Below are 23,887 nucleotides of genomic sequence, written 5' to 3'. Positions count from 1 at the left end.
AGCTGGCAGCGTTTGATGACAACTTTGTTGATGTTCAATTTTGTCTAGTGTAATTACTGCATAAAACGATCCTTTATTAATATAATAAAAACATTTAAGTTTAAAATAACATGAATAAAAAAATTAATTTTATTTTTTAAATATAAGAAAGAATTATGAATATAATATAATTTATAAGTTAAGCACATAAATAATTTGATAATTAAAAAGTGAAAAATATTTTAAAAAGAAAATTAATCTAGCCAAAATAAAAAGAATGAACACTTAATTATTGTGAAAAATAATTTTTTAAAATAAAAGTCAAAACTTAAAACCTTTTTTTTTTTTTGAAAAATAAATCTTTATAAAATTTTTGTTTATCAAATAAATTACATTTTTTGAAAGTTTCTTTGCTCAAACTATTATTTGATCAAGCTTCCACTTTTAAGTAAAAGAAAAAGTTCAATATAAGTTGGGCTAACTATTAGTTAAATTTAACTGAAAAAAAAAGGGAATATTATATTTTTTAGCACGTGATTTTTATGAAATTTTGATAACAATAGATTTATTCAACTATTCCGTAAAGAACTTTTAAAATGAGAGAATTATGGTGGCACCTCATGTAGTCAACTCTAACTAGTGTAAAAGTTTAATTGGTGTTGTAAATATAATTGAGTTGAGGAGTAATTTTTAGTATAGCTTACAACAGAATGAATTCTCTACAATGATATTATCATCACATAAGATTCTATCCATTCAATATATGTTATGAGTATAATATATTTTATTTTAAAATTGAGGTTTGAAAATATAAAGGGTGATATTTTATCACTCACTGGGCTGTGTCCAGTGTTTTTTTTTTTTTTTTTTTTTTTTTTTTTTTTTGGCAATGGAGAGAAATGGATACCTCCCACGCTTATCTTTTCTGCGACAAAGTTTGGCACTACCAAAACATTTTTTCTCTCCATGAGACTATCAACTGCCAAATGAATTTATAGTAATTTTTTTTTATCAAAACTAGAAATAATGATCAAATTATAGTAGGGAACCTTCACAAAGCTCAAGTATATGCCGTAACACCTATATGACAGGCCCAAAAATTAAGATATGCCACAGTGTATTTCAACTAAACAAAAAGAAATAATTACCAATAGTCTCTACAAGAACAAATACCACCATTGAAATGGTGAAACCTAGTCCTATCTCTCACAACAATCTCTATTGGATATACCCTCGAGACCAATTTCATGAAGGTATGACAATCCTCACATATTCTAAGATTTTTAACTATGCGAATGCATGATTCTTTCCTCCCACTAATTAGCCCATAGCACAGTGCTAATTTTTCACTGTGCCAGAGAACTACTTCTTTTTTCTCTTCCTCTTCTAAATCAATCAAAATGCCTGAAGTACTGGGGGTGTAGCCAGCCAACTTCAATTGACCAACTACTGCATCTAACTTCTCATATATTTTATCTGATTGTTCGTGATATCTATCTGCCATCAAGAAAACATGCACCTTGTTATTCACTTCAATCCTACTACATGCCTTCTCCTTTGAGATACCTTTATGTTTCATTAATTTCCTGATCAGTCCAACATCATCCCACCTTCTTTCTTTGGCATAAATGTTTGACAAGACCACAAGGGCTCCATCATGATCAGGTTCTAACTCAAGAAGCCGCTTGGCAGCAAATTCTCCTAACTCAACCTCACCATGATTTTGACAAGCTGACATAAGGGACCCCCAAATGATAACGTTTGGCGGGAAAGGCATCGTCTCAATAATCTCCACGGCTTTTCTCAAGTTATTGGCTCTGCAATACAGGTCAACCATGCAGCCATAGTGCTCACGTTGGGGAGGAATGCCATGTTCGTTGATCATAGAGGAAAAGAATTTCTGGCCCTCCTCAACCAAACCTGCATGACTGCAAGCATAAAGGAGACCTATAAATGTAACCCCATTGGGCTCAATATCTTGTTCTTTCATTCTATGGAAAAGATCTATGGCACTATCAGCATCCCCATGCATGGCATATGCATTGATCATACTGGACCAAGATATTACATTTTTTCTAGACATATTCTCAAAAACCTCTCTTGCTCTGACCAAGTTCCCACATTTGGCATACATATCAATCAGGGCATTGTTGATAGATAGAGCTCTTCCAAACCCATTTTTGTCTGCATATGTATGAATCCATTTTGCTTGAACAAGTGCACCAATATGACCACAAGCAGAAATGACACTCAGCATTGTTATCCTATCAGGCTCTATTCCTCGCCGCTGCATTTCATTGAACAAGTTAAGAGCCTCTTGAGGCTGATCACTTTCAGCATACCCAGATATCATGGCACTCCAACACACCAAGTCCCTTTCAACCATTTGGTCAAATATGAAGCGAGCATCATTAACCATTCCAAGTTTCCCATACCCCGAAAGCATTGCAGTCGAAACAACCAAATGTTTTGATGAAAGTTTATCATAGACTTCCCTAGCCAAATCCATGGTACCACAATTTGCATACATGTTAACAAGAGCAGTCTGTAAATGAGAGTCAACATAAAGATCATTATCTACAATGAACTCATGGATTGCTTTGCCATAGCTTAAATTTCCAGCATGACCACAGGCAGAAAGCACGGAACAAAGGATAATACCATCCGGCTCCATACCAGAGCTCTTCATTTCTTCATAAAGCTTCAAAACATGGTCATAAAGACCACTCTGGCAGTACCTGTTCCAAAATTTGAGAGGTGAAAATCTTACACAGCAAAGTAGCAGCAGCCAGAAAGGTCATAATTTATGTTACAAAGAGCACATATATGGCATACCCATCAATCATCATATTCCAGGTAACGACATCCCGATGAGACATTTTGTCAAACAGCAAACGCGCATCCATAATGCGCCCACATGCTGCATACATGGCAATCAACCCAGTTTGAATGAAAGGGTCAGCGTGGAAGCCCAACTTGGAGGCGTAGCCATGAATCTCCAACCCTTCATTCAAGGCACAAACTTTAGAGACGGCCTTCAACAATGGAGGAAAGCTGAACCTGTTGAGAAGGGACCCATTTCTCCTCAACTTCCGATAAAGGAAGAGGGTCTTTTCCGGCGAGGGACCACGAGAGAATTGACGAAGAAGTTGATTGCAGAAATGGGTGTCCGAGTTTGGAATCTGGGAGATAAGGGAGAGGGCGTAATCGAAGGCTGAAGAGGAAGGGAAGGCAGAAGAGGAAAGGACTAGTTTGAAAAGGAACGAGTTTGAGTAATTGAGGTTGGAGCGTAGGATTTGAGCATGCACTTGCTTCACTTGGATAAGTGTTTTGCATGATGTGAGTGCTGTTAACAATGGATTCACCTTTGGGTTGTTAGCAGGAATTAAGGTGGTGTGGATGATGCTGGTCATGGCTTCAGACAAATGTTTGTTGAATTGTGTCAGTTTTAGATATTTCTTAGGACGCTAAATTCTCATGAATGGATAAAGAAGAGACCATTGCTATGGTTTGGGAACTGAAATGTTGATGATTGTGATGGGTGAGGTCGTCAAAGAATCCCAATTTCATGCTTATTAAATGAGTTTTTAATTAGACAAAGTAATAAAATTTGAAAAACGGTTTGTTATATATTATTTATAAATAATTAATATAAATACTTCTCATTAAACAATAAAAATATTGTTTTGGATATATAAAAACTAATTCTAACACTTATTTTAGTATGTGAAAAACGGTTTGGAAAGACAAAAATGTACCTTTCTAGTTTGGTATGACATAGAAATATTGAAAACGTTAATTTCAAATTTTAAATTTAATAAAGGTAACAATTTTTATAAAAAAATATTATATAAAAATGCAAGAATATAATAAATGATATATTTTTAAATAAAAATTAATAATTTTTATACTTAAAATGAGGTTAACAAAGACATAGAAATAAGTGAAAAAGAATTATGTAAGTTCACCAGAAAACTTTCTCCTTGTTGTCATAAAATTGATGAGAAAAGAGATTTTGTTTTTATTAAAAAATTACTCTTAGCATATATTATTTAGGATACTTTTAAATAATAACTTAATCAAGTACTATTTAATACACTTTTATTATATTAAAATTTTATAGTATATAGAGATCAAATTAACTAACTTGAATTAAAAAATTAGTTATAAGTTATTATTTGAGTTAAAATTCATCTAATGAGAGTTCTAACTAAAATCAAAATTTCTGATTGATATTAACTAAACACGCACTATATAGTGCATGTAATTAAAAGGAAAAAAATTCATCATAAAATGAAGTTTCAATGGAAAATAATAAAAATAAAATAAAATAATATTTATAAGAATTATAAATTATTTTTATATATTTTTTCAAACACACCTCTATTTTTGTTACTTAAACATAATAAGTTTCGGAATATAAACATCTTTCTAAAAGAAATATTACTTTTTCATATTCTTTGCTTTACTTTTCTTAAACATAATAAATTTAAAAATTATTTATTTTTACTTCTTTATTTCTTGTTTCTTTCTTTTCTTTTCTTCGTTAAACCAAAAAAAAAAAAAAGTAAAAAAGAGGATAAGAAGAAACTGGCATTAAGAAAGAGTGATTATAGAAAGAAAATAAATTGCATGTATTACAGGGGACAAAGATTGAGTAACTGAAAAAGAGATTATTTGAATTCAATTTGATCTTTCTCTGAAAGAAAGCGAGAAACACGCAAAGAGGGAGGGGAGCAATGGGCGAAGCCTTGGTTGATCTTGAAAAAGTTCTCATCTCCAAAAATGTACCCTTTTCTACCATTGGATATGGCTAGGGCTTTTCTTTTCCCTCAATGTTGATTCCAATATGAAAATCTTTTCTCTATGTATTCATTTTTAAGAAATTAGTGTCAATGGGTACACCTGATCATGCTTATTTTGAGTTCTACTGTTACACTCTTTTCTATTTTTACTGTCATTTCTTGATTCATCCTTCTGAGATTGATTGTTTCTTGCTTCTATTTCAATTGGTGTTTGCAATTTGGATATAAATGCTTTCACATTTTGGCAGTTTTGAGTTAAAATTAGCTCCCTTTATTTGGCGATAATCACTGAACCACATGATTTTGTGCTTTCAAAATTGTTTGAAAAGGCTATTCTGTACGGTTTGTGAAAGCTCATTGAAACTGGACTTGACGCTGGTGCTATCTACTTTGTCACCAAATATGCTTCTTTTCATGTTTTCTAGCAAAAATTGACACCTAAGGAGTCAAATGTTCTTCTATCATTCAAATCTAAAGCTGTGAGGGATTTCACTGCTAGTTCACTTGCTGGGGGTATTTCTGTATGGGCAGGTTTGTGATTTCAGTATCTTGAAATATTCCGCTGTTCATTTACATTGATTCAATGAGTATTTATTCTATACGTGAAATTTCTTGCTCTTGGAACATTGAATCTTTAAAGTGATAAAAGTAATCTAACTGGTGACTAGTCTAAGCACTGGTTGTGATAGTGAGGTTAACTAAGCTATAAAAGAAAATGCTTCTTTTCTTTCTCTTATTTCTTTTCTTCCTTAACAACCTGACGGGCTCTACCAGAAAGATTTATGTACATTTTATTTATTCTACCATAGTTGTGGAAGTTTATCATTCTTGTCACTCCTGGGTTTGTAAAATGATAATCATTATTCCTATATTACAGCCACTTGGAAACTTCGTAAACCATTTCGAATCAACCTTTCAGCAGGTAAGAGAAATCATCTGTCTTCCTTTTGGACGCCTAAAATCATTTGTTGTATCTTTACTTCTACAGTTCTACTAAGGCCTTCTTTCCTTTCCCTTGTTTGTTGTCTTATCCTTTTGCAGCAGCTGGTGGTTTCTTTGGACTGTGGATGTTTCATAGAACCTTGGATTCTTGTGCAGAGCAGATTCTTACAATGGATGGTAGTATATTACAGAAGGAGTTAGCGAATATGTAGGTTTTCTCACTGTCATAAGTTATGCAGGGCAAGTCAGTTTAACTTTGGTTCACTGTGCTATGTACAATAGATAGCTGAAAAATCAAAACTACTAAAGTTTGGTTTTGACTAGATCAATGTTAGGTGTCACTTTTTCTTTCTGAAATATGAATAGAAGTAGAAAGTAGCTTATCAAATGACTGCCAACCTGTGGCAAGATCAAAGAAAATTTAGGATGCACTTGATAGGAATGATAATTAAGAATTATAGAAGGAAGGAAAAAGTTATTCCTGTTTAGTAGAGGAGTAAATTTTAAGGTAAATTGAAAATGTGGTGATTGTTATATTCATTCTAACTGCAAAATTTCCTTCCATCCACATATTAGTTGAAGCTGCAACTGTTATTAGTGATTTAGCCAATATGTTATATTGTAGTGTTATAGTCGTCAATCTTTTATATATAAGAGTTTATCATAATTGAAGTTATTCCAGATAATATAATAGAAAGAGTTTTGCACGTTTAAGTTTTCCGCTTTTCTTTTACATTGTAGTTGTTGAAGACCTATGCCACTCATTTCTTCTTTTAGTTTCTTGCTTTCTTGCATTTGACAAACATAGCTCTGGCATTACTTGATCAAAGAATAAATTATGATTCTATTACTACGTATTTCCCCATTTCAGTGTAAATAAACATATTAAACTAGGGAACCTTATCATCTACTGCTAGATGGGTAATGTCATTTTAGATGTTACCTCAGGGACAGCCTGATGGGATGATATAATTTTTTATTTTAAAAATAATTTGTTTTCAGTTTACTAGCATATATATTGTAGTCACAAGGGCAATACTTGCTGTGAATTGGCAGTACAAAGTGTAACTTGTATTAACTAAACCTATACAGAGAACAGGACAAGAATGGCTGCAAAAGAAAACACCAGGACCCATACTAGCACTTTTAACTGGATAAATACATACAAGTAATCCTGAATTTTTTTTGAGTTAATTATAAAACATGGGACCTGTTTTAGCATATCTGTTGTTGTAACCAGTTAAAAATTTATACCTCTCACTAAATGGTTACTTTGCTTCCAAGTTCCAAGTAAGATTATAATCTTTGCAGTTGGAAATGTCCAGGGCCTTTAACATTAAGTAGCTCCAGATTGCTTTTATCATGGACTACATTTCTAATCTGGAAAGAAAAGAGGGGAGATGAGGGTAGAGAAAAGAAATTCATTCCTGTGGACTATCCTATTGCATGCTTATTTTTGTACATATAATTTTCTTTCATTAAATATTCTTGTGATTTTTTTTTTGTTGCTCCATGACAGATTGGTGACGAAGTACCAGAATGATCCTTATCTAATGCGGCTTATGTCTAAGCATTTCTATTCAGAGAGGATTTTTGATGATTCAACCTCAAATAATCCAAAATTGAGATGGCGATATCGTAATTTCTTTAGCGATAATGCAGTCCATGGTCATAGGACACATGATAATGAATCTTATGATAATAAATCCCAAGGTGACTCTCATAATGATTCCACTTATAATTCCCAGGGCGGGTCTGAAAATGTCACTGACAGCAAAAAAACAAATCTTGAGACCAACCATACTTTTGTAAGTATTATTAGACTCACCTGTTCTTGTTCTTCAATTATTTTGCCTTGGTCACCTTAAATGTCCTGGGGAAGGGACTGATAATTGAAATTCAATTGTGCATACTAAGAATTGAGAAAGTTACTTCCAGTATTCAAGGAGAAAAAACTTGATTTATGCCCAATTTTATTATGTTAATGGGTTGCAAAACTTCTATGCATTCTTTGTCAATTACTTTCTTTAGGAAAAAATAGTTGTCTCACTAGTGGCTGCAGCCATCACAAAAGCCTTAGGAGAGGATGATAAATGCTACTGTAGCCACACTAGCAGTCTCACTGGTGGTCATTCTCAATACACTTGCAGCATATCCATCAAGATTAGTTAGAAATCTACTGGAAAAATTTATTTCTGATTTCAGTTCAACTTGATGCTTCAAAAATTTGAGAGAATTAATTTTATCATGTTGTGAATGTTTCGGTCTTGATTATGAATACCTTTTATGGATGACCCCTGTGGTCCTAGACTAATAAAATGCAAACAGACTTCATTTTGCAGTAGTAACATGATCAATAGACATATCTGTGATAAGATTTTCAGCGCATGGTAGTTTCTCTAACTTGATTTGTCTATAACAAATTAATGTGCCTAATATAAAAAGCTGCTGTCGGTACATGTCGTATGCAAAAATATCATTAAGATGATCGAATTAGGAGGGGATTCTTTTAGCATATAATTTTTTTTCTGATACATTTCATTGCAGATAAAAGCAGGTCCTGATGTTGTGACGGATCTAGACCCTCTTGATTGTCTTTTTGGTTATCCAGCCCCGGTGGAGGGAATTCAACATTCTGATTCTCCAGATAAACCATCAGGAAAACATAATCGGAGCCATAGAAGAATTCACCGCAAGCGTAGGATGCGTAATCACGAGGACCTGTCAAACTCTGAGCATGCAGCAGCTCTTTGACTGTCATCTTACATCTGCAGGAGTTGATATCTTAGGACTACGCATATTGTGTGCTTCTATTTTTAGCAACATTCAGATCTGTTCCCTTTCTTAAAACAATATTGCAGGAAGGAAGAGTTTTCCTGGTATGTTAGATATCCTTTACTATACAGTATTATTATTGCATTGAAAGCTATAGCACAGATTGTTGTGAATCTGACTTTCTTTTGGTTCGTTATACTTTTCCTTGTGCGTTGTTGCTACAAAGCTAGGAACCTCTGACTTGTGTATACTGTATAGGCCTCAGAGTTCATGGTGTAGACGGCATGTTAGTTGTGCACAGTTCTGATAATGATGGTAACAAGGATAAGGAGGATAATATTGATAGCAAGCCTCATCAAATGACAATATGAGTGGTACAAATGATTGTAGATGAATTATCATTGCTATCAAACTTTAGTCTTGCCATTTTAACCTGACAAGTTTTTGTTAATATTTCAAATTAGTTTTTCTCCCAAGGACAAATTTGAAGGTGCTTTAGCTAGAAAATTATTCTTCATCTCTTTTACTCGATTTGTTTTGGACTAAACTAGATTGGAATGGAGATTGAACTGGTATAGATATTGTTTTACGATTCGCAGATTGAATAATGATTTAAAAGACATAAGTTTTTCTTCGTATAACATATGAAGGAATAAAATTAACATAAAATTACAAGAAACCAGATGAAATTTTATATTAGGAAAAATTATTTATCTTGTGTCTTGTGAAGTAATAAAAAATGTCAACAATAAAAAGTTAATAGCATTCTTATATGAACGTGTGTATCTTGGAGTGAACTTATATCTCATAACATACACACACCGGGTTTGATTAAAGATAGAAACAAGCAGCGACAATCATTTTTAAAATATATATCTTTTGGGAACTTCACAAAGGTATAAGATTTGCCTTACCTCTAGAATGGAGGAATTGCCTCTCACAGGTTAGTGATGAGGCCAGCAATGAGGCCATTTGGGCATGCATACCTTATTCTTGATAATTGACCATCACGAGTACAAGATTGATTTTAAAAGCTATGTTCATCAAGATGTTGATGTTTCATCATTGAGTTTACTCGAGGATGATAATTGAGTTTAAGCAGCTAAATTAGATTTGTTTCCACCCTTATTGCATTTGGATGGAGTCATTTATGCACAACAATAAGCATAGAGATTAGAGAAACGATCAAATTGGTCTAAAAAGGTTCAACATCGGGCTTATTAGTCTTTAAATAGTGAAAATTACAATTGTGATCTTCAACCTGAAGTATGTATTTAGCAGTTCCTTAATTATGCATTTTATCGGTCAAATTGGTTGATAGGATTTGTAATATAAGAACAAAATAATCAAATACACATTGAGAAATCTTAAACGTGATTTCGAATGTTAATTTTCAGAGACTAATTTGATTATTTACTCGTAATATTGTGGATATAATCTTAAATAAAAAATTTCTTCCATGTGAATTTTTATACATCTTTTTACATCAAAATCTTCCCTGAAAATTAACTATACATGTTGCATGGGTAAATCCTACTGCAATTTATAGCCTTTTATATTTTTTTAATTTTTTTAAAAAATAATTTCTTAAAATAATATTTTTTTTAAAAATATATTTCCTGTCTGGAGTCTTTTTTGTCAAGTTAATACCTATTTTATCTACCTACCGTATAAATAAAATTAATTTTTTTAATTAAATTTTGTCATCAGCAAAGACAAAATTATGCAATTTTGTCAGGATTGTGCCATATGTTATGCTGATTCAACATAAAAACTTAATTTAGAGGAGAGAAAATAAGTCCATCTGAAACATAATTATTGTTAATTAATAATAGTCGTTTCCACGTTTAATATTATTAAAGTAATTTATTCATTCAAAAATAATTAATTTTTTTTACCCATTTTTCATATGCACTTTGTTTCTCGTATTTTCAAGTTTAAAAAGTCAAATTAAATCTAATCATACAAGTTATAAGAGGAGCAATAATGATGAAAATAAAAGCTATTAGTGGTAAACTTTGTGGTACTTTTAAAAAATTTTAAGGAAAAAATTTTAACCAATAATTTTAGACAAATGTTTAAATAATAAATTTATTTAATAATAAATTATTATATTCACTAAGTTTGAACAAGTGAAGAACAATTGAGTCTTTAAATAAAAAAATACGCAAACAAAATTAAACGGACTAAAATAATAATATTATATTAATATATTTTTAACTCTATTATTATTAATATTTAATTATTTTAATTATTATATCAATATATTATGTTATAATTATTTTTATTTATAATAAATAGAAATTACTTAAATATAAATTATATTTTATTCAAAACTAAAAATTTATTAAAAAAATATAAAAAAATAAAATAAAAAATTCAATATACAATATATATATATATTACAAATATGTGTAGATAATATATATAAATAATAATAAGACTATGTAGCAAATAATATAAATAATATAGTAGGGAATGATCTTATTACACCAGTGTAAGTTTAAAAACTTTTACATCTAATCTGAGTCTTTTATTTAACTTAAATTTAACAGTTAGTAAAGTAATAAATTATAACCTGTTAGATTTAAGTTAAATGAAATGCTCAGATTGGATGTAAGTGTTTTTAGACTTACACTAGTGTAAGAAGATCTTGTCCCTAATATAATTTTAAATAAATTATATATAATAATATATATTTTTATAACTTGTCACATGTTTCTTTTACATTGATATAAATTTTTTAGGTACAGTTCATAAAATTTTTTTAGAGTACTATAGCACACACCATTTTTTTTTGGATAAAAAAACATAATTATAAATACAGTTATTCTCCCTCGTTTTGAAAATTAAATCAACATGACACATAACACAATTTTGTGAATTTTGTCTATGTAGCAGACTAAACTTATAATACGTGGTACAATTGTGTAATTTCGTCTTTGTTGAAGATGAAACTTAATTAAAATTTTTATAAAAAAATATTATTTTAAGAAATTATTTTTTAAAAAAGCATTAAAAAAATAAAAAAGCCAATTCATTCGAAAACATTATATTAAGAAGCAACTATTTTATGTTTTGTTTTACAATCATGATAGATCTCTAAACTCAATAAAAATTATAATAGAATAATAATCGCTCTTTAAGGAAGAATTTTCAAATTTAATTTCAAATATTACTAAACTTTTAGTCAAAAGTGAAACTATACAAATACTTTTCTGTTAAACTATAAAACCATGTGTAGTTAATATAAAAAAATATTTAAAATAATAAAATTTATTTAAATAAACATAATTTTGTGACCTACCCACACGCAAGATCATAAAAATACCAATGAAGAATGAAATTCATTTGTTAACTGTCTTCTTCACATTTATCTATTTATATCTAATTTTCACTGTGAAATACTGCTTTTCTCTGCTGCCTTTTATTTTGTTTTAGTTTTCAGGGAAGGATCACAGAACCTTCCTTCTCTGTCTTTACATATGAAATGTTTGTATACTTTTTGTTTGTTCTAAATATTTTAGAAAAAAAAAAAATAATTAGTTTCGTATTTGTTAACAGACTGAAATTCATTTGTTAACTTTCAGTTAGTTATATTGATAATTTAATTAAACACCCCCATAAACATTTCCCCAAACTTGGAGTTGTTTGGCATGCTCTTCTATTCTCCACGTGTTGGCTTCGAGAAATTTGCATTTTAAAGGGCTTTGAATTGTTTTTTTAATCAATTAATAAAATTTTAATATGTATATTATATTTAATCACAATGAATTAATATTATAATTTAATATTTTAATATTCAAAATTACTATAATTTTTCTATAACTATAATTATTCTGTTTTAAGTATTATAATTAATTAAAAGAAAAATCAAGAGGTACGGTAGAATTTGCCAACTCTGTAGTCTCTAGTCTCTTCCTTTCCGTTTTCATTTGGAAAGGTAAAGGTGGGTATGATTGACATGTCATCCATGTTTTCATTATAATAAATGTTGTAAAAGCAATTGTTAACACTTGTCATTTTAAGGTTATATTAATTAAACAATATTAGTAGTAATTGAGAGTGATAAACTAAAAGAAAAGTATCTGTGGCTTAGACGAAAGGAAGAAGCAGAGGGGCAAAGTGGGAAGGGCGCAGTGTTTATGTGCGCTGTGACTCAGACGTTTCATGAACGCACCCTTTTGCCGTTGCCGTGAGAAAGATTTCATCGGCAAAAGAGTGAATGTTGAGAAAGGAATATGAAGAAGGTTGAGACTGAGACAATGGGAAGAAAACGCAACATCACCGTCAAATACAACACAAACCCTTTCTCCGACGCCAAAGCCATGTTGGGTTTCACCACCAAGAAGCTAAAGAGGCTTCCCCATGTCTTCACCAGGGTTCTTGAGCTTCCCTTCCGCGCCGATGCTGACGTCATCGTCGAGGAAGCTCCCCAGTGCATCCGATTCGTGGCGGAGACCAACGCCGTCGCCGATGTGGAGGCCCACACCGTCGAAATCCATCCTGGGATAACTAAGACTGTGGTAAGGGAAATCGGCTCCTTGGGATTCTCCTTCAAGGACCTCGACCTTGATGTTTGGAGGTACCGGTTGCCGGAATCGACGCGGCCGGAGCTTGCCACCGCCGTCGTCGTCTCCGGGGAGCTGGTGGTGACGGTGCCGAAGGGGGATATGTGGGGGCATGCCACACTTGTGCTTGTACAGTGATTTAAGGTGGTTCCTTCTTTTTAGTTTCCAAGTTATGTTGTTAGTTTTAAGGTTGTTGGATTCGATGCGCTTGTTGCACTTCCATCAAATAACCTTGTTTTCTTTTCACATGCTAACTAACGAATAACAAATAGCAACGGTCTAAGTGACAATGATTCTCTACTTTAGTGACTATGATTGTGCTGGTTGCGTTTTTAAGGTTCTAGAGATTGTCGCAATTCATCGCTAATTTTATATGATGGTAAAATTTGAAACTTTATGCAATCACGTAATTTTAATTAACCTTATGCATTTCGTAATATAGTTTTTGTGGATTTTTATATTTGAGATTGAGAGGTGAACAAGAAAACCATAATGTGAATTGGGATGAAAGCATTTTCGGCAAAAACTAGAGGAGGGTGGGGAATAATATTGATTTAGGTCGTCCTAATCCGAATCTAGCATTTTTCATCGATGGTTGACTAGACCCAAATTTGAATTTCAGGCTGTGATTTCTTTGCCGATGTAGATTTTTGTCCTTTTTGAGTGCTGGGCCTTGGCTGAATCTCTAGGAAGTGAAACTATTGAGCTTTGTTTGAACTATCTTTTTTTGCATATTGATCAAGAACATATAGTCAAAATATAAGACTTAGAACAATTTTTATTTTATTTTTAGTCCGAAATAGAAATTTTATTTTTGTGAACTAACTTTTAAAAGTGAGGTAGATCTAAAATTTCCAGACTCATAGCAGTGTTATTCAAGACATCATATCAAGAAATAGATAGGACATTTTCTTAAAAAGCTTTGAGCGTATTCTTTGCATTACATTGGAGGCATTTTGTGAAGGAATGAGGAAATCATTAAGCATCGTACAAAAGCTTCTCTTGGCCAAGAGTATTTTCTTGTTCGATGATGAAATGTATTTTTTATTCATTTACGTTGTACCGATTTCAATTTTGTCTGTTTAGTTTTATGTTGGTAATGTGATTTCATCTTACAAAGTTATAAATACAACGAAGCTGAGGAGTTAAACTAAAAGGTTATGGAAATATTATACTTTTGGTTCCCTACATGATAATTATGTAATAACTACTTGCGATGGCGAAAATAACCCTAATACCAAATTGTACATGGGACTAAATTAAAATTTGCAGGGAAACTGTTTCAATGAAAACTGATCGTTGATATAACTTAATCTTTCTTGTTTCTTGTAGAATGTCTTTTGTTCCCCATCCAGAATTTAACACTTAATGATATTATTTTTAATTTCTTAGATTTATTTTTACAAAATTTTATGATTTTGAATTAATGTTGGACTGAACTCAATATCTTCATCGAAAGGAGACCTTATTTTCTCATTAATATATTTTAGTGATTTTGGAAGAAAGGATCATGGTAGGCATCAGGCGGCTAATCGTTACTCATTCTATCCATCACAAAAATATTATCTTTGCAGCCACGCAAGATTCTAAAACAGAGAAAATGCGAAGATTTGTTGGAAGTTAATTTAAAGGAAGAGGAGAATCTCAACTGAGATTTCCTATTATTCAATTCAAATTCTGAACTGTTCCATTTTCAACAATCCTGGAAAAACAAAACTAACAAATTGAACTGCAACACTTCTTACCCCTCACTGAGAATAACTCGAGGAGGGTATTTTAGAAGATTTTATTCTCAATGCAACAGCAAACAGGAAATTTAACTACTACTACTGGGAACGATGCCAATGTCGCAAGGTTGTTTTACTGCTCCGCAGCAAAGATCAGCATGGTGCTCGGTAGTTCACTTCAACACCACTGAACTTACTACGTATTGTGTAACAGACCTCGCTTCATGCAAGTGCCACTTTATTTTCCTAAGGTAAAAATCCAGGTTGTTATCTCAATGGATAAAGTTAGAGCTAAAGACTAGGAAAACTGCTTGGAAAGATTCAAATCGTCACAACCTCGTAAGATTGATCAATTTAATCTGCCATTTCCAAGCCAAAGTGTTCCTTTAAAATCTCTTTCGATGTCCTGCCAAAACCGTTGGCCACCTTCTTCATATCTTCAAATTTCTTCTCCTCCCGTTTTATTTGTTCCTTTCTTGCTCTTACAGCACCAAACAAGCTATTTGAACCAGATGAGTTTTGACAAGCCAATTCAGACTTCTCACTGTCGAGTTGCTGATGTAAATTCTGTAAATATTTCTTGTGTACTTGAAGTGTTTCTTCTGCCACCGAATATTCAAACTCCTGTGACTTCCTAAGAGCCTGGAGAACCTGATCAACCTCAACGTCAAGTTTTAATGCACGAGGTAGATAATCATAAGATTCCACCCAGATCCTGTTTTCATCGACCTTCACATCGTTGCCATGATTTGAGCCTGATTATAAACACAAAATATTCAATCATGAGACAAAGGCATTGCCATGATTTGAGCCTGATTATAAACACAAAATATTCAATCATGAGACAAAGGCACTGACTGAGGTAACTGAATGTACAAGATCAGTATTGATAACAGAAATCATAGATGATAGATGGTCACTCTGTTTCTAAGGTCTTTTACAAGGGAGGGCCCAAAAACAGACATCTGCAGTTCTGCACCTCTATAAGCATGCAACCACTGCTTCGGTGTTCTTAGTGGTGGAAAGAAGTAAAATTAGAAAGCTTTTATAATAGGAGAGGATATTTACCAGCAGAACGAGCAGTATGACTGCCATCCACCTTCCAGATATCTTCAAGATTAGTCCCACATCTCAGCTGATGTAAACTACCATATTGGTTATGCCTTTACCATAAATAAGCTAGGAAAAGCATGATAATTTTTATTTCCATCACCTAAAAATCATTTGAATTTACCTTCGAGATGTCCAATTCAATACGACTCAGCAGCTCCTTTGCCATGGGTTTCTCTGAACCACGCAAGAGACAAATGCCAAAATTCAAAATCTTCTTCCGAATCTCATCATCACAATCAGTAGCTATACATGTTTGCAGAAGATTATTAACATGGGAAATCATATCAGTCCTCCCATCACAGCGTCGGCAATAGTACTCAGCGTCTAATCCCACAAATCCTCCAACCTTGCCAGCCATGAGAGCCCGAAGTGCGCATTCCATATGAGCAACGTGGCCACATATTCCCCCACCAACCTTTACTTGGCACTTGATATAACTATAGCCACCATTAGCAGAACTAACAGTTCTGCAACAAAGAATGCAGCTACAATCACGGCAAAAACCAGCTTCAGTACAGCAGATATCACAAGGCATGGCCGGCGAATATTTTTCTACTTTTTCCAACACCAGGCTATCGCAGTTCTTATTCTTTGCTTTACACCTAACAACATCAGTCTCACAATCAGAGTCTGGCTCTTCTGCTTGTGCTACCTGTTGAAGAGGCACAGCAGCTATGGGCGGTGCATTGCCTGTGATGCCAAACAACAGACAGTTATTTACCATCTTGAAATAACATGATGCTGACCGCCGGGAGTAAGTGAAAAATAAAAAGAAAAGCTTTCATAACGAACTAATATTGCTTATAATCTTGTTTTAAGTCTCACAAATCAGCTTATCACACAATGCCAAGCGCATGCATGTCCATTTGAAGGCTATTTATCACCTTCATAAAACTCATATACCAATTCATTATCATGTCAAGAGCTTTATCTTTGTGCTTAAGCGTGTTATAATCGATTTCTCCTCTTGATCAAACAATCTACTATCTGTGTGCTCTCGTCATCACGTAATATAAATTCGAATTAGATGCATGTGCATTTAAATCAAATACATAAAAAATAAAAAGCCGAGAAGAGAAGGAGACCGTTAGGTGAAGGGGAGAGTAAAGCGGGAATCCTCCAGCTAAAGGAAGAGAAAAAAGCTTTAACATCGGCGTCAGGAAAAGTTGCCTTCACGTAGCGTTCAGCAGCAAGCTTGCTTGCAAAGATGTGTGTCTTGCGGCTGGACCCTGTCCCTGGGTTAGGGTTCTGCTTCCCCGCGAGGCTCAGTCGCTTCGGCAGATAAAGGTACCGATCCTGAAAGTACCCGTTCGACGTAACTCTACGCCCGGTTCTCCATCCCCAAACGTCGCCGTCTTCCGGCCAATTTTCTGGCGCAAATGGCAATCCTTCGCCGGACACTTCTGCTGCCATCGGCGGCAGATTCAACAAACTGTTACTCTTGCTATCACCTTTCTCCATTCCAAACGCTACTCACTAGGGTCTGTGGTTGGATCGATTGGAATTGTAGCGTTGTTAAAGCAGAAAGGGTAGCAAGAAATGTCATAATCGCGGTTTCGTTTCTATTGGTCGCAGTCGCTATATGCTGCGCAGTTACGCATTTCTATGCTAAAACTAATTAAAGAGTCTTTATAATTATGGTTGCACAACAGAGACTTTGGTTCGCGTAATACCGCCTCTGGAAACGTGCCAGAAAACTCATGCAAGCACCAGAAAACAGTCCTTGATCCGAGAGATTATGGACTCCCAATGAAAGAGTTCCAAGAGTTTTTCTTTTTTCCTTTTAATAAAAAGGAAGAAAAGGTTGTAATTTGAGGACTGCAAAACAGGTAAAGTTTGAAATTTTAACAGAACTACATGCATTGTTACCAAGTCTAAAGTCATTATATTGCATGACTAACATAGATGCAGACTCATTAGTAGATAATTAGATATATCTAGCACTGCCTTAACTATCCAGAAGTGCTTTTTATCAAAACGAGAACCTCTAGAAGTGTTTGATTAAAATGTTGTGTCTCTTAAAGTGATGAACTTCTCATGTATCTCTGCTACACGCTGGGCAGAGTTGGCTTTCTTCAGCTCCCATTTTGATTTTTCGGATAATCCAAGCTGAATCTCATGAACAATGGTTGGAATTGAGGAGGCAACCATTGTTTGCCTAGAAGTCAGCTCAGCTTTTCTCTTCTGCTTGGTTTCAAAGGCACTAGATATCTCGTTCCGTTTTGAATGAAGTTGCGAAATTTGATCATCAATTTCTTGGATGGCTATAGAGATTTTGTCTATCTCTGCCTCTGTATGGGCTACTTGGTCCTTCAAATCGTTGTACTTGTTTTTGAGAATAGGAACTTCAAGTGTCTTTGCCTCAAGGTCAGCAAAGAATTTGTCTGCCTCTTCAATGTTCCCTTTGGCTTCCAGGAAAGCCTCACTGACTAACGGAATTTGTTCCACCAACTTTAACTTCGCCAGTTGATCAACACTAAGGCTAGGATCTTTACGAATTTGTGATGCAAGCGTGGCAACTTCTACAACATTATTACAAGAGGCCAAAGAAGGGAAGTCCATAGCTAGAAAGGAAGAAAGCTTTTCCTTGCAGCATTCCATCATTTCATTGTCAAGAGTGGTAGCATGAATCACGGGATCAGACTGTGAAGTCTCAGTAGGAGGCACAACAAGCAAGTCCTCCAAGGTATCAAGATAGTCGTCAAAATTTTCTAAACTAGTTACATTGGGATGTTTCTCTGATGCTGTCTGCATACCAGATCCTTCTTTAGAATCACCCACATTACAGACAGCAACAAAACTATTTTCAGGTTGACCATTACTATTGTGTGAAGTTTGATACAACTCAGAATCTGAGTTGTTTTTCAAATCCTCAGCTGACTCAATTTCTGACTCTTCATCCAGATAGCACAAGTCAATGATTTCAATTGCATCTTGAACAACATGTGGTAAACGAGGACAAACATTACCTAATCTGAAAGATTTCCGAGTTGGTTGAATACAGTATTGTGCCTTCCGTTTTAGCTTTCTCTGGGTTCCAATCTCTTCTTTGGTATCTTCTCTGGTTTCCAGTGACTTCACTGGACGGGTAATGGATGATGGTGGTACAGCTAGAAGGTTCATATGCATCAGATAATAAGAAACATATAAATGAAGAAGGGACCACAAAAGCTACAAGGATATAACCTAGAAGTCAACTTCCTCCTTAGCAGATAAGATGATCCCAACGTATTTCACAAACTTCAGACCAAGATTATTCTAGATTTTCCCTTTCTAGGAATAAAATATTCACCTTCATTTTCCAAACCCACTACAACAAAAAATAGAGAAAATATACAAATCTATGTATTTGATCACTTGCATCCCATTGACCTTCATACAAGGATAAGTATAAAGGAAGAGAGACCACAACAAATAATAAAGGTCTCAAACCATTTAGGAGTTCACAACAAGGATGGAAAAAAGGCATCAACACAGATCATACCAAAATGCAACAATTAAAAAAGATAGATAAAATGAATGAGAAAACAGCACCACTGGATTGAAAAGAAATTTGAGAGACTGTTTTGGGCTAACCTTTTGTGGGGGACAGCTCAGTTGACGGAATCTGCCAGCTAAATAATGCAAAGAATGCTTCCAATTCCATGTTGGGAAAATTTGATTCAAGATACCGCATCACTTCTAGCTTGCTTTGGAAGCATGCTGCCTTGCGAGCAGGTGTCAAAAGAGATTTAGGAAGATACAGGTATCTATCATGAAAATGGCCAGACTTGGTCGTCCTTCTGCCCACTTTCCAGGTCCATACATCATCAGGATTAGGCCACCCTTCAGGTGCATATGGCAAACCTTCACCAGTAGAAAAAGGTGATACTGGTGGAAGAATAGAGGTTTTCTCCGTCATGGCCACATTCTTACCAGCACTGGTTTCAATTGGAGCATCATTCTCTGGGGATTCCTTTGCACGCTGACCCCTGCAACAACAGAAGACTGTCAACTGCTGAAAAGTCCATACAAGTGCATAATTGCTTGCACCTTCCTGTGTTTTAGGACACAGGTAAAATATAGAATTAATTTGAGAATATCAATGGAATTCTCTAAAAAAATTTTTAATCCTACTACTGAAGTCACTGGCATTGTGCAAATGTCAGCCAACTGATATGAAGATGATCACAAAATACTCTGTACACAGGTAAAATTTTGCCAATTTCATTCATATCTTACTTAGAAATTGGGCTAAATATCTTGAATATCACAACCATGTAATAACTCCACCTAGGTTAAAAGTTTTTGTTATTAATGCGTTAAACAACAGAAGCAAAATGTAAAAGAATTGTTTTTCACACTTTAATAAGGCAAAATAAAATGTTGAAAGATCACAATGTGAAAGATGATCCATGGAAGAAATATCATGAGTTTTCAGTAATTTCTTGATTAACACATTACATTGGTTAAGTTAGGCAGCACAATGCAGTGAGATTTAAAGAGTAGAGCCAACATGCAAAGTCTATGTAACAAAGTTTGAAAAATGTTATCAGTAATTTCTTTATTAACACATTATATGCTTAAGTTGATCGGCGGAATGCGGCGAGATCTAAAGAGTAAAGCCGACATGCAAAGTCTATATAACAAAGTTTGAAAAATGTTCAGTAATTTCTTGATTAACACATTATATGCTTAAGTTGAGCAGCATAATGCAGTGAGATCTAAAGAGTAGAGCTGACATGCAAAGTCTATATAACAAAGTTTGAAAAATGTTTTCAGTAATTTCTTGATTAACACATTATATGCTTAAGTTATGCAGCATAATGCAGTGAGATCTAAAGAGTAGATCCGACATGCAAAGTCTACATAACAAAGTTTGAAAAATGTTTTCAGTAATATCTTGATTAACACATTATATGCTTATGTTAAGCAGCATAATGCAGTGAGGTCTGAAGAGTAGATCCGACATGCAAAGTCTACATAACAAAGTTTGAAAAATGTTTTCAGTAATTTTTTTATTAACTCATTATATGCTTACGTTGAGCAGCATAATGCAGTGAGATCTAAAGAGTAGATCCGACATGCAAAGTCTATATAACGAAGTTTGAAATATGTTTTCAGTAATTTCTTGATTACCAATTTAAAGAGTAGAGCCAACATGCAAAGGCTATATACCAAAGTTTGGAAAATATTTTCAGCAATTTCTTTATTAACACATTATATTGCTTAAGTTAAGCAGCATAATGCAGTGAGATTTAAAGAGTAGAGCCGACATGCAAAGGCTATATACCAAAGTTTGGAAAATGTTTTCAGTAATTTCTTGATTAACACATTATATTGCTTAAGTTAAGCAACATAATCCAGTGAGATTTAAAGAGTAGAGCCGACATGCAAAGGCTATATACCAAAGTTTGGAAAATGTTTTCAGTAATTTCTTGATTAACACATTATATTGCTTAAGTTAAGCAACATAATCCAGTGAGATTTAAAGAGTAGAGCCACATGCAAAGGCTATATACCAAAGTTTGGGAAATGTTTTGAGTAATTTCTTGATTAACACATTATATTGCTCAAGTTAAGCAACATAATGCAGTGAGATTTGAGTAGAGCCACATGCAAAGGCTATATACCAAAGTTTGGAAAATGTTTTGAGTAATTTCTTGATTAAAACATTGTATTGCTCAAGTTAAGCAACATAATCCAGTGAGATTTAAAGAGTAGAGCCCACATGCAAAGGCTATATACCAATGTTTGAAAAATGTTTTCGGTAATTTCTTGATTAACACATATTGCTTATGTTAAGCAGCATAATGGAGTGAGATCTAAAGAGAAAAGCCGACATGCAAAGGCTAATACCAAAGTTTGAAAAATGATTATTTTTTAAAATGAAAAACAAAAATTTCTCAAAGTTTTTTTTAAAAATGATTCTTTAAAATAAGTTAATCCGATGAGTAGAAGAGAGATTGACTAAAAAATAAAATTGATGAGAAGATGCAAAATAGTTAAAGGGGGTATGGAATGGGTTTTATAATCCGAGTTTAAAGCTTATTCAAAAACCGAGGAGAGAGTGGATAAAATTTTTCTCATTCGAAATATCAAAAACATTACCCTAGGATCGAAATTGAAGAATGAAGAGCATTACCTGGTAGGAGTGTTTGGGAGAGGCATGGTATATCAATGTCTCACAGAAGAGAGTAATACTCACAACTCAGCAAATATGCACACATCACTGACGCGCATATGTATATATATAGAGGGAGCCGACTTGACCCGATTGGAAGCCGAATCATCCGAATACTGTAATAGGACAAAAAATGACCCGGTTGGAAGCCGAATCATCCGAACACGGTAATAGGACAAAAATTATGTGTAGTCGCTTAACTTAAAATATGTACTTTGAAGTATCTTTTTATCAAAGATTATAAATATATATTTTTCATACTTTTGTATATAACAAAACATTATTCTTATATTAAATTAAATTTTAAAAACCATAAAATTATGTTAAATATACTTATTGTAATTTAAATTTAAAAATATAATTTTTAATTAAGTTTTTTAACATGTGCAATATTGCACATGATAATAAATTATATATATATATATATAATTTTATAAAAAAATATATCATTTAATAATACTAATTTATTACATTGAAACTTATAATTTTTTACAAAAATTTTAATATTAAATTTTTTTTTTATATGTTTTCAATTTTTTTTTGTCAATAATGAAGGTTTCTTAAGGATTATTCATATTTTAGTTAATTTTTGAAAAATAAAATATTTTCATTGATTATTTATTTTATTTCTAATAGATAATCACTTAAGATTTTTTTCTATAATCGTTAAAGAATTTGTTTAAAGATATTATTAAAGATTACATTATGCTAATTATTATTTTACTTTTAATTTTTAACTAAAAATGAATATTATTTAATATTTATTTTTATTTTTTTAAAATTATAATATTAACTGTAGTGATTATAAAAAAAAAATATCTTTGGACGTTTATTTTAAAAAAAATGAGAACAATTATTTTCAAGGATACTAAAAATAAAATAACATAATTTAATACATAAAAAAAATAATGAGGAAAGAAGATTTGCTGAATTATGATAGCAATGTTGGAAAAAAAATTTAAGTTGTATTTGAATAAAAAAATTAAATTTTTTAAAGAATATAAATTAATAATTAAAGATGATTTAAGTAAAAGAATACTTTAAAAGAAATTATGAATAATAATTAAAAAATTAAGCATAATAGAAAATTTTAAAATTTTTGTAAAAAAAGATATATGATTTAAAATTATTTTTATTTAATAACAAAATAATTTAATTAAAATTATAGAGCATTTTAAAAATATTTTTATTATTCAAATATATATAATCTACTAATTTTAATAAAATGGGTGAAAATGAGATGGTAGAGGAGGAGGTTTAAGAGAACAGCTGTTAAAATTGTTGATAAGCGTGTAGACATAATGGGAAAATTAATTTGAACTGCCGTTTATGCTATTTCATCCTGATTCCATCATCATTAAGAAGTTTTCCTCCACTTTCATATATAACCTTTTATTTATTTTAGAAATATATTTAAAAAAATTGAAAAAAAAAAAAACTGGCTCAAACCAGTTAAAAATAGAAGTGCTTCAATCATAATTTTTTTAAAATCAATTTTAGCCAACTCTTGACTTTTTTATTTTACTATTTTTGTAAGTTATTTGGATCAATCTAATCAAAGTTTAATCATTGGTTTATCTTTTAAAACTACATATGAAACACAACTATTTAAATAAATAAAAAATAATTTCTTAAAACATAAATACAATTCCATTATTTCTAATTTATAAATTATCATTTTAAATAATTTTTAATTATCTTAATTAATTCCTAAATTATTATCGTTATAATAGATTCTTTGGTCCATACATTATTAATTTTTTTTAAAAAATGATGTGATTAAATCTCAACTTTGATATATTCATAATTTTA

The 23,887-nt window shown here is 32.5% G+C and overlaps 5 protein-coding genes across 7 annotated transcripts; 2 read left to right on the top strand and 3 right to left on the bottom strand.

The window, feature by feature from the left end:
• Positions 1-998: 998 nt before the first annotated feature.
• On the bottom strand, positions 999-3,506 carry LOC113868734 (pentatricopeptide repeat-containing protein At4g14820). Its single transcript, XM_027504579.1, has 2 exons — positions 2,815-3,506; positions 999-2,717 (listed from the first exon to the last, which is right to left on the bottom strand). The coding sequence occupies exons 1-2, from the start codon at positions 3,390-3,392 to the stop codon at positions 1,124-1,126; spliced, it is 2,172 nt and encodes a 723-aa protein (XP_027360380.1). The 5' UTR covers positions 3,393-3,506; the 3' UTR covers positions 999-1,123.
• Positions 3,507-4,577: 1,071 nt separating this feature from the next.
• Positions 4,578-9,026, top strand: LOC113868735. Of its 3 annotated transcripts, none has more exons than XR_003505411.1 (7): positions 4,578-4,766; positions 5,210-5,315; positions 5,662-5,706; positions 5,826-5,934; positions 7,246-7,534; positions 8,274-8,605; positions 8,760-9,026. XR_003505411.1 is itself a non-coding variant. In XM_027504580.1 (6 exons), exons 1-6 carry the CDS (start codon positions 4,719-4,721, stop codon positions 8,478-8,480), a joined length of 804 nt encoding a protein of 267 aa, XP_027360381.1. In that variant the 5' UTR covers positions 4,607-4,718; the 3' UTR covers positions 8,481-8,929. The 3 variants fall into 3 exon arrangements, 1 of the variants encoding a protein (XP_027360381.1); XR_003505412.1 differs by having other exon boundaries at positions 4,607-4,766; positions 8,728-8,929; XM_027504580.1 differs by having other exon boundaries at positions 4,607-4,766; positions 8,274-8,929.
• A 3,620-nt stretch (positions 9,027-12,646) lies between these two features.
• On the top strand, positions 12,647-14,134 carry LOC113869748. The gene has a single exon (XM_027506206.1). The coding sequence runs from the start codon at positions 12,743-12,745 to the stop codon at positions 13,208-13,210; it is 468 nt and encodes a 155-aa protein (XP_027362007.1). The 5' UTR covers positions 12,647-12,742; the 3' UTR covers positions 13,211-14,134.
• Positions 14,135-15,153: 1,019 nt separating this feature from the next.
• LOC113870142 lies at positions 15,154-17,373 on the bottom strand. Its single transcript, XM_027506742.1, has 4 exons — positions 16,998-17,373; positions 16,034-16,602; positions 15,868-15,934; positions 15,154-15,554 (listed from the first exon to the last, which is right to left on the bottom strand). Exons 1-4 carry the CDS (start codon positions 17,371-17,373, stop codon positions 15,154-15,156), a joined length of 1,413 nt encoding a protein of 470 aa, XP_027362543.1.
• Positions 17,374-17,913: 540 nt separating this feature from the next.
• LOC113870141 lies at positions 17,914-22,062 on the bottom strand. The gene is made up of 3 exons (XM_027506741.1): positions 22,037-22,062; positions 19,489-19,883; positions 17,914-19,022 (listed from the first exon to the last, which is right to left on the bottom strand). Exons 1-3 carry the CDS (start codon positions 22,060-22,062, stop codon positions 17,914-17,916), a joined length of 1,530 nt encoding a protein of 509 aa, XP_027362542.1.
• Between the last annotated feature and the right edge of the window lie 1,825 nt (positions 22,063-23,887).

This window comes from Abrus precatorius, unplaced genomic scaffold (genome assembly GCF_003935025.1).
Source record: "Abrus precatorius isolate BTA unplaced genomic scaffold, Abrus_2018 Scaffold6, whole genome shotgun sequence".
NCBI classification, from domain to species: domain Eukaryota; kingdom Viridiplantae; phylum Streptophyta; class Magnoliopsida; order Fabales; family Fabaceae; genus Abrus; species Abrus precatorius.
The sequence above is the reverse complement of the archived record's forward strand: the minus strand, read 5'-3'. Positions and strand labels throughout refer to the sequence as shown.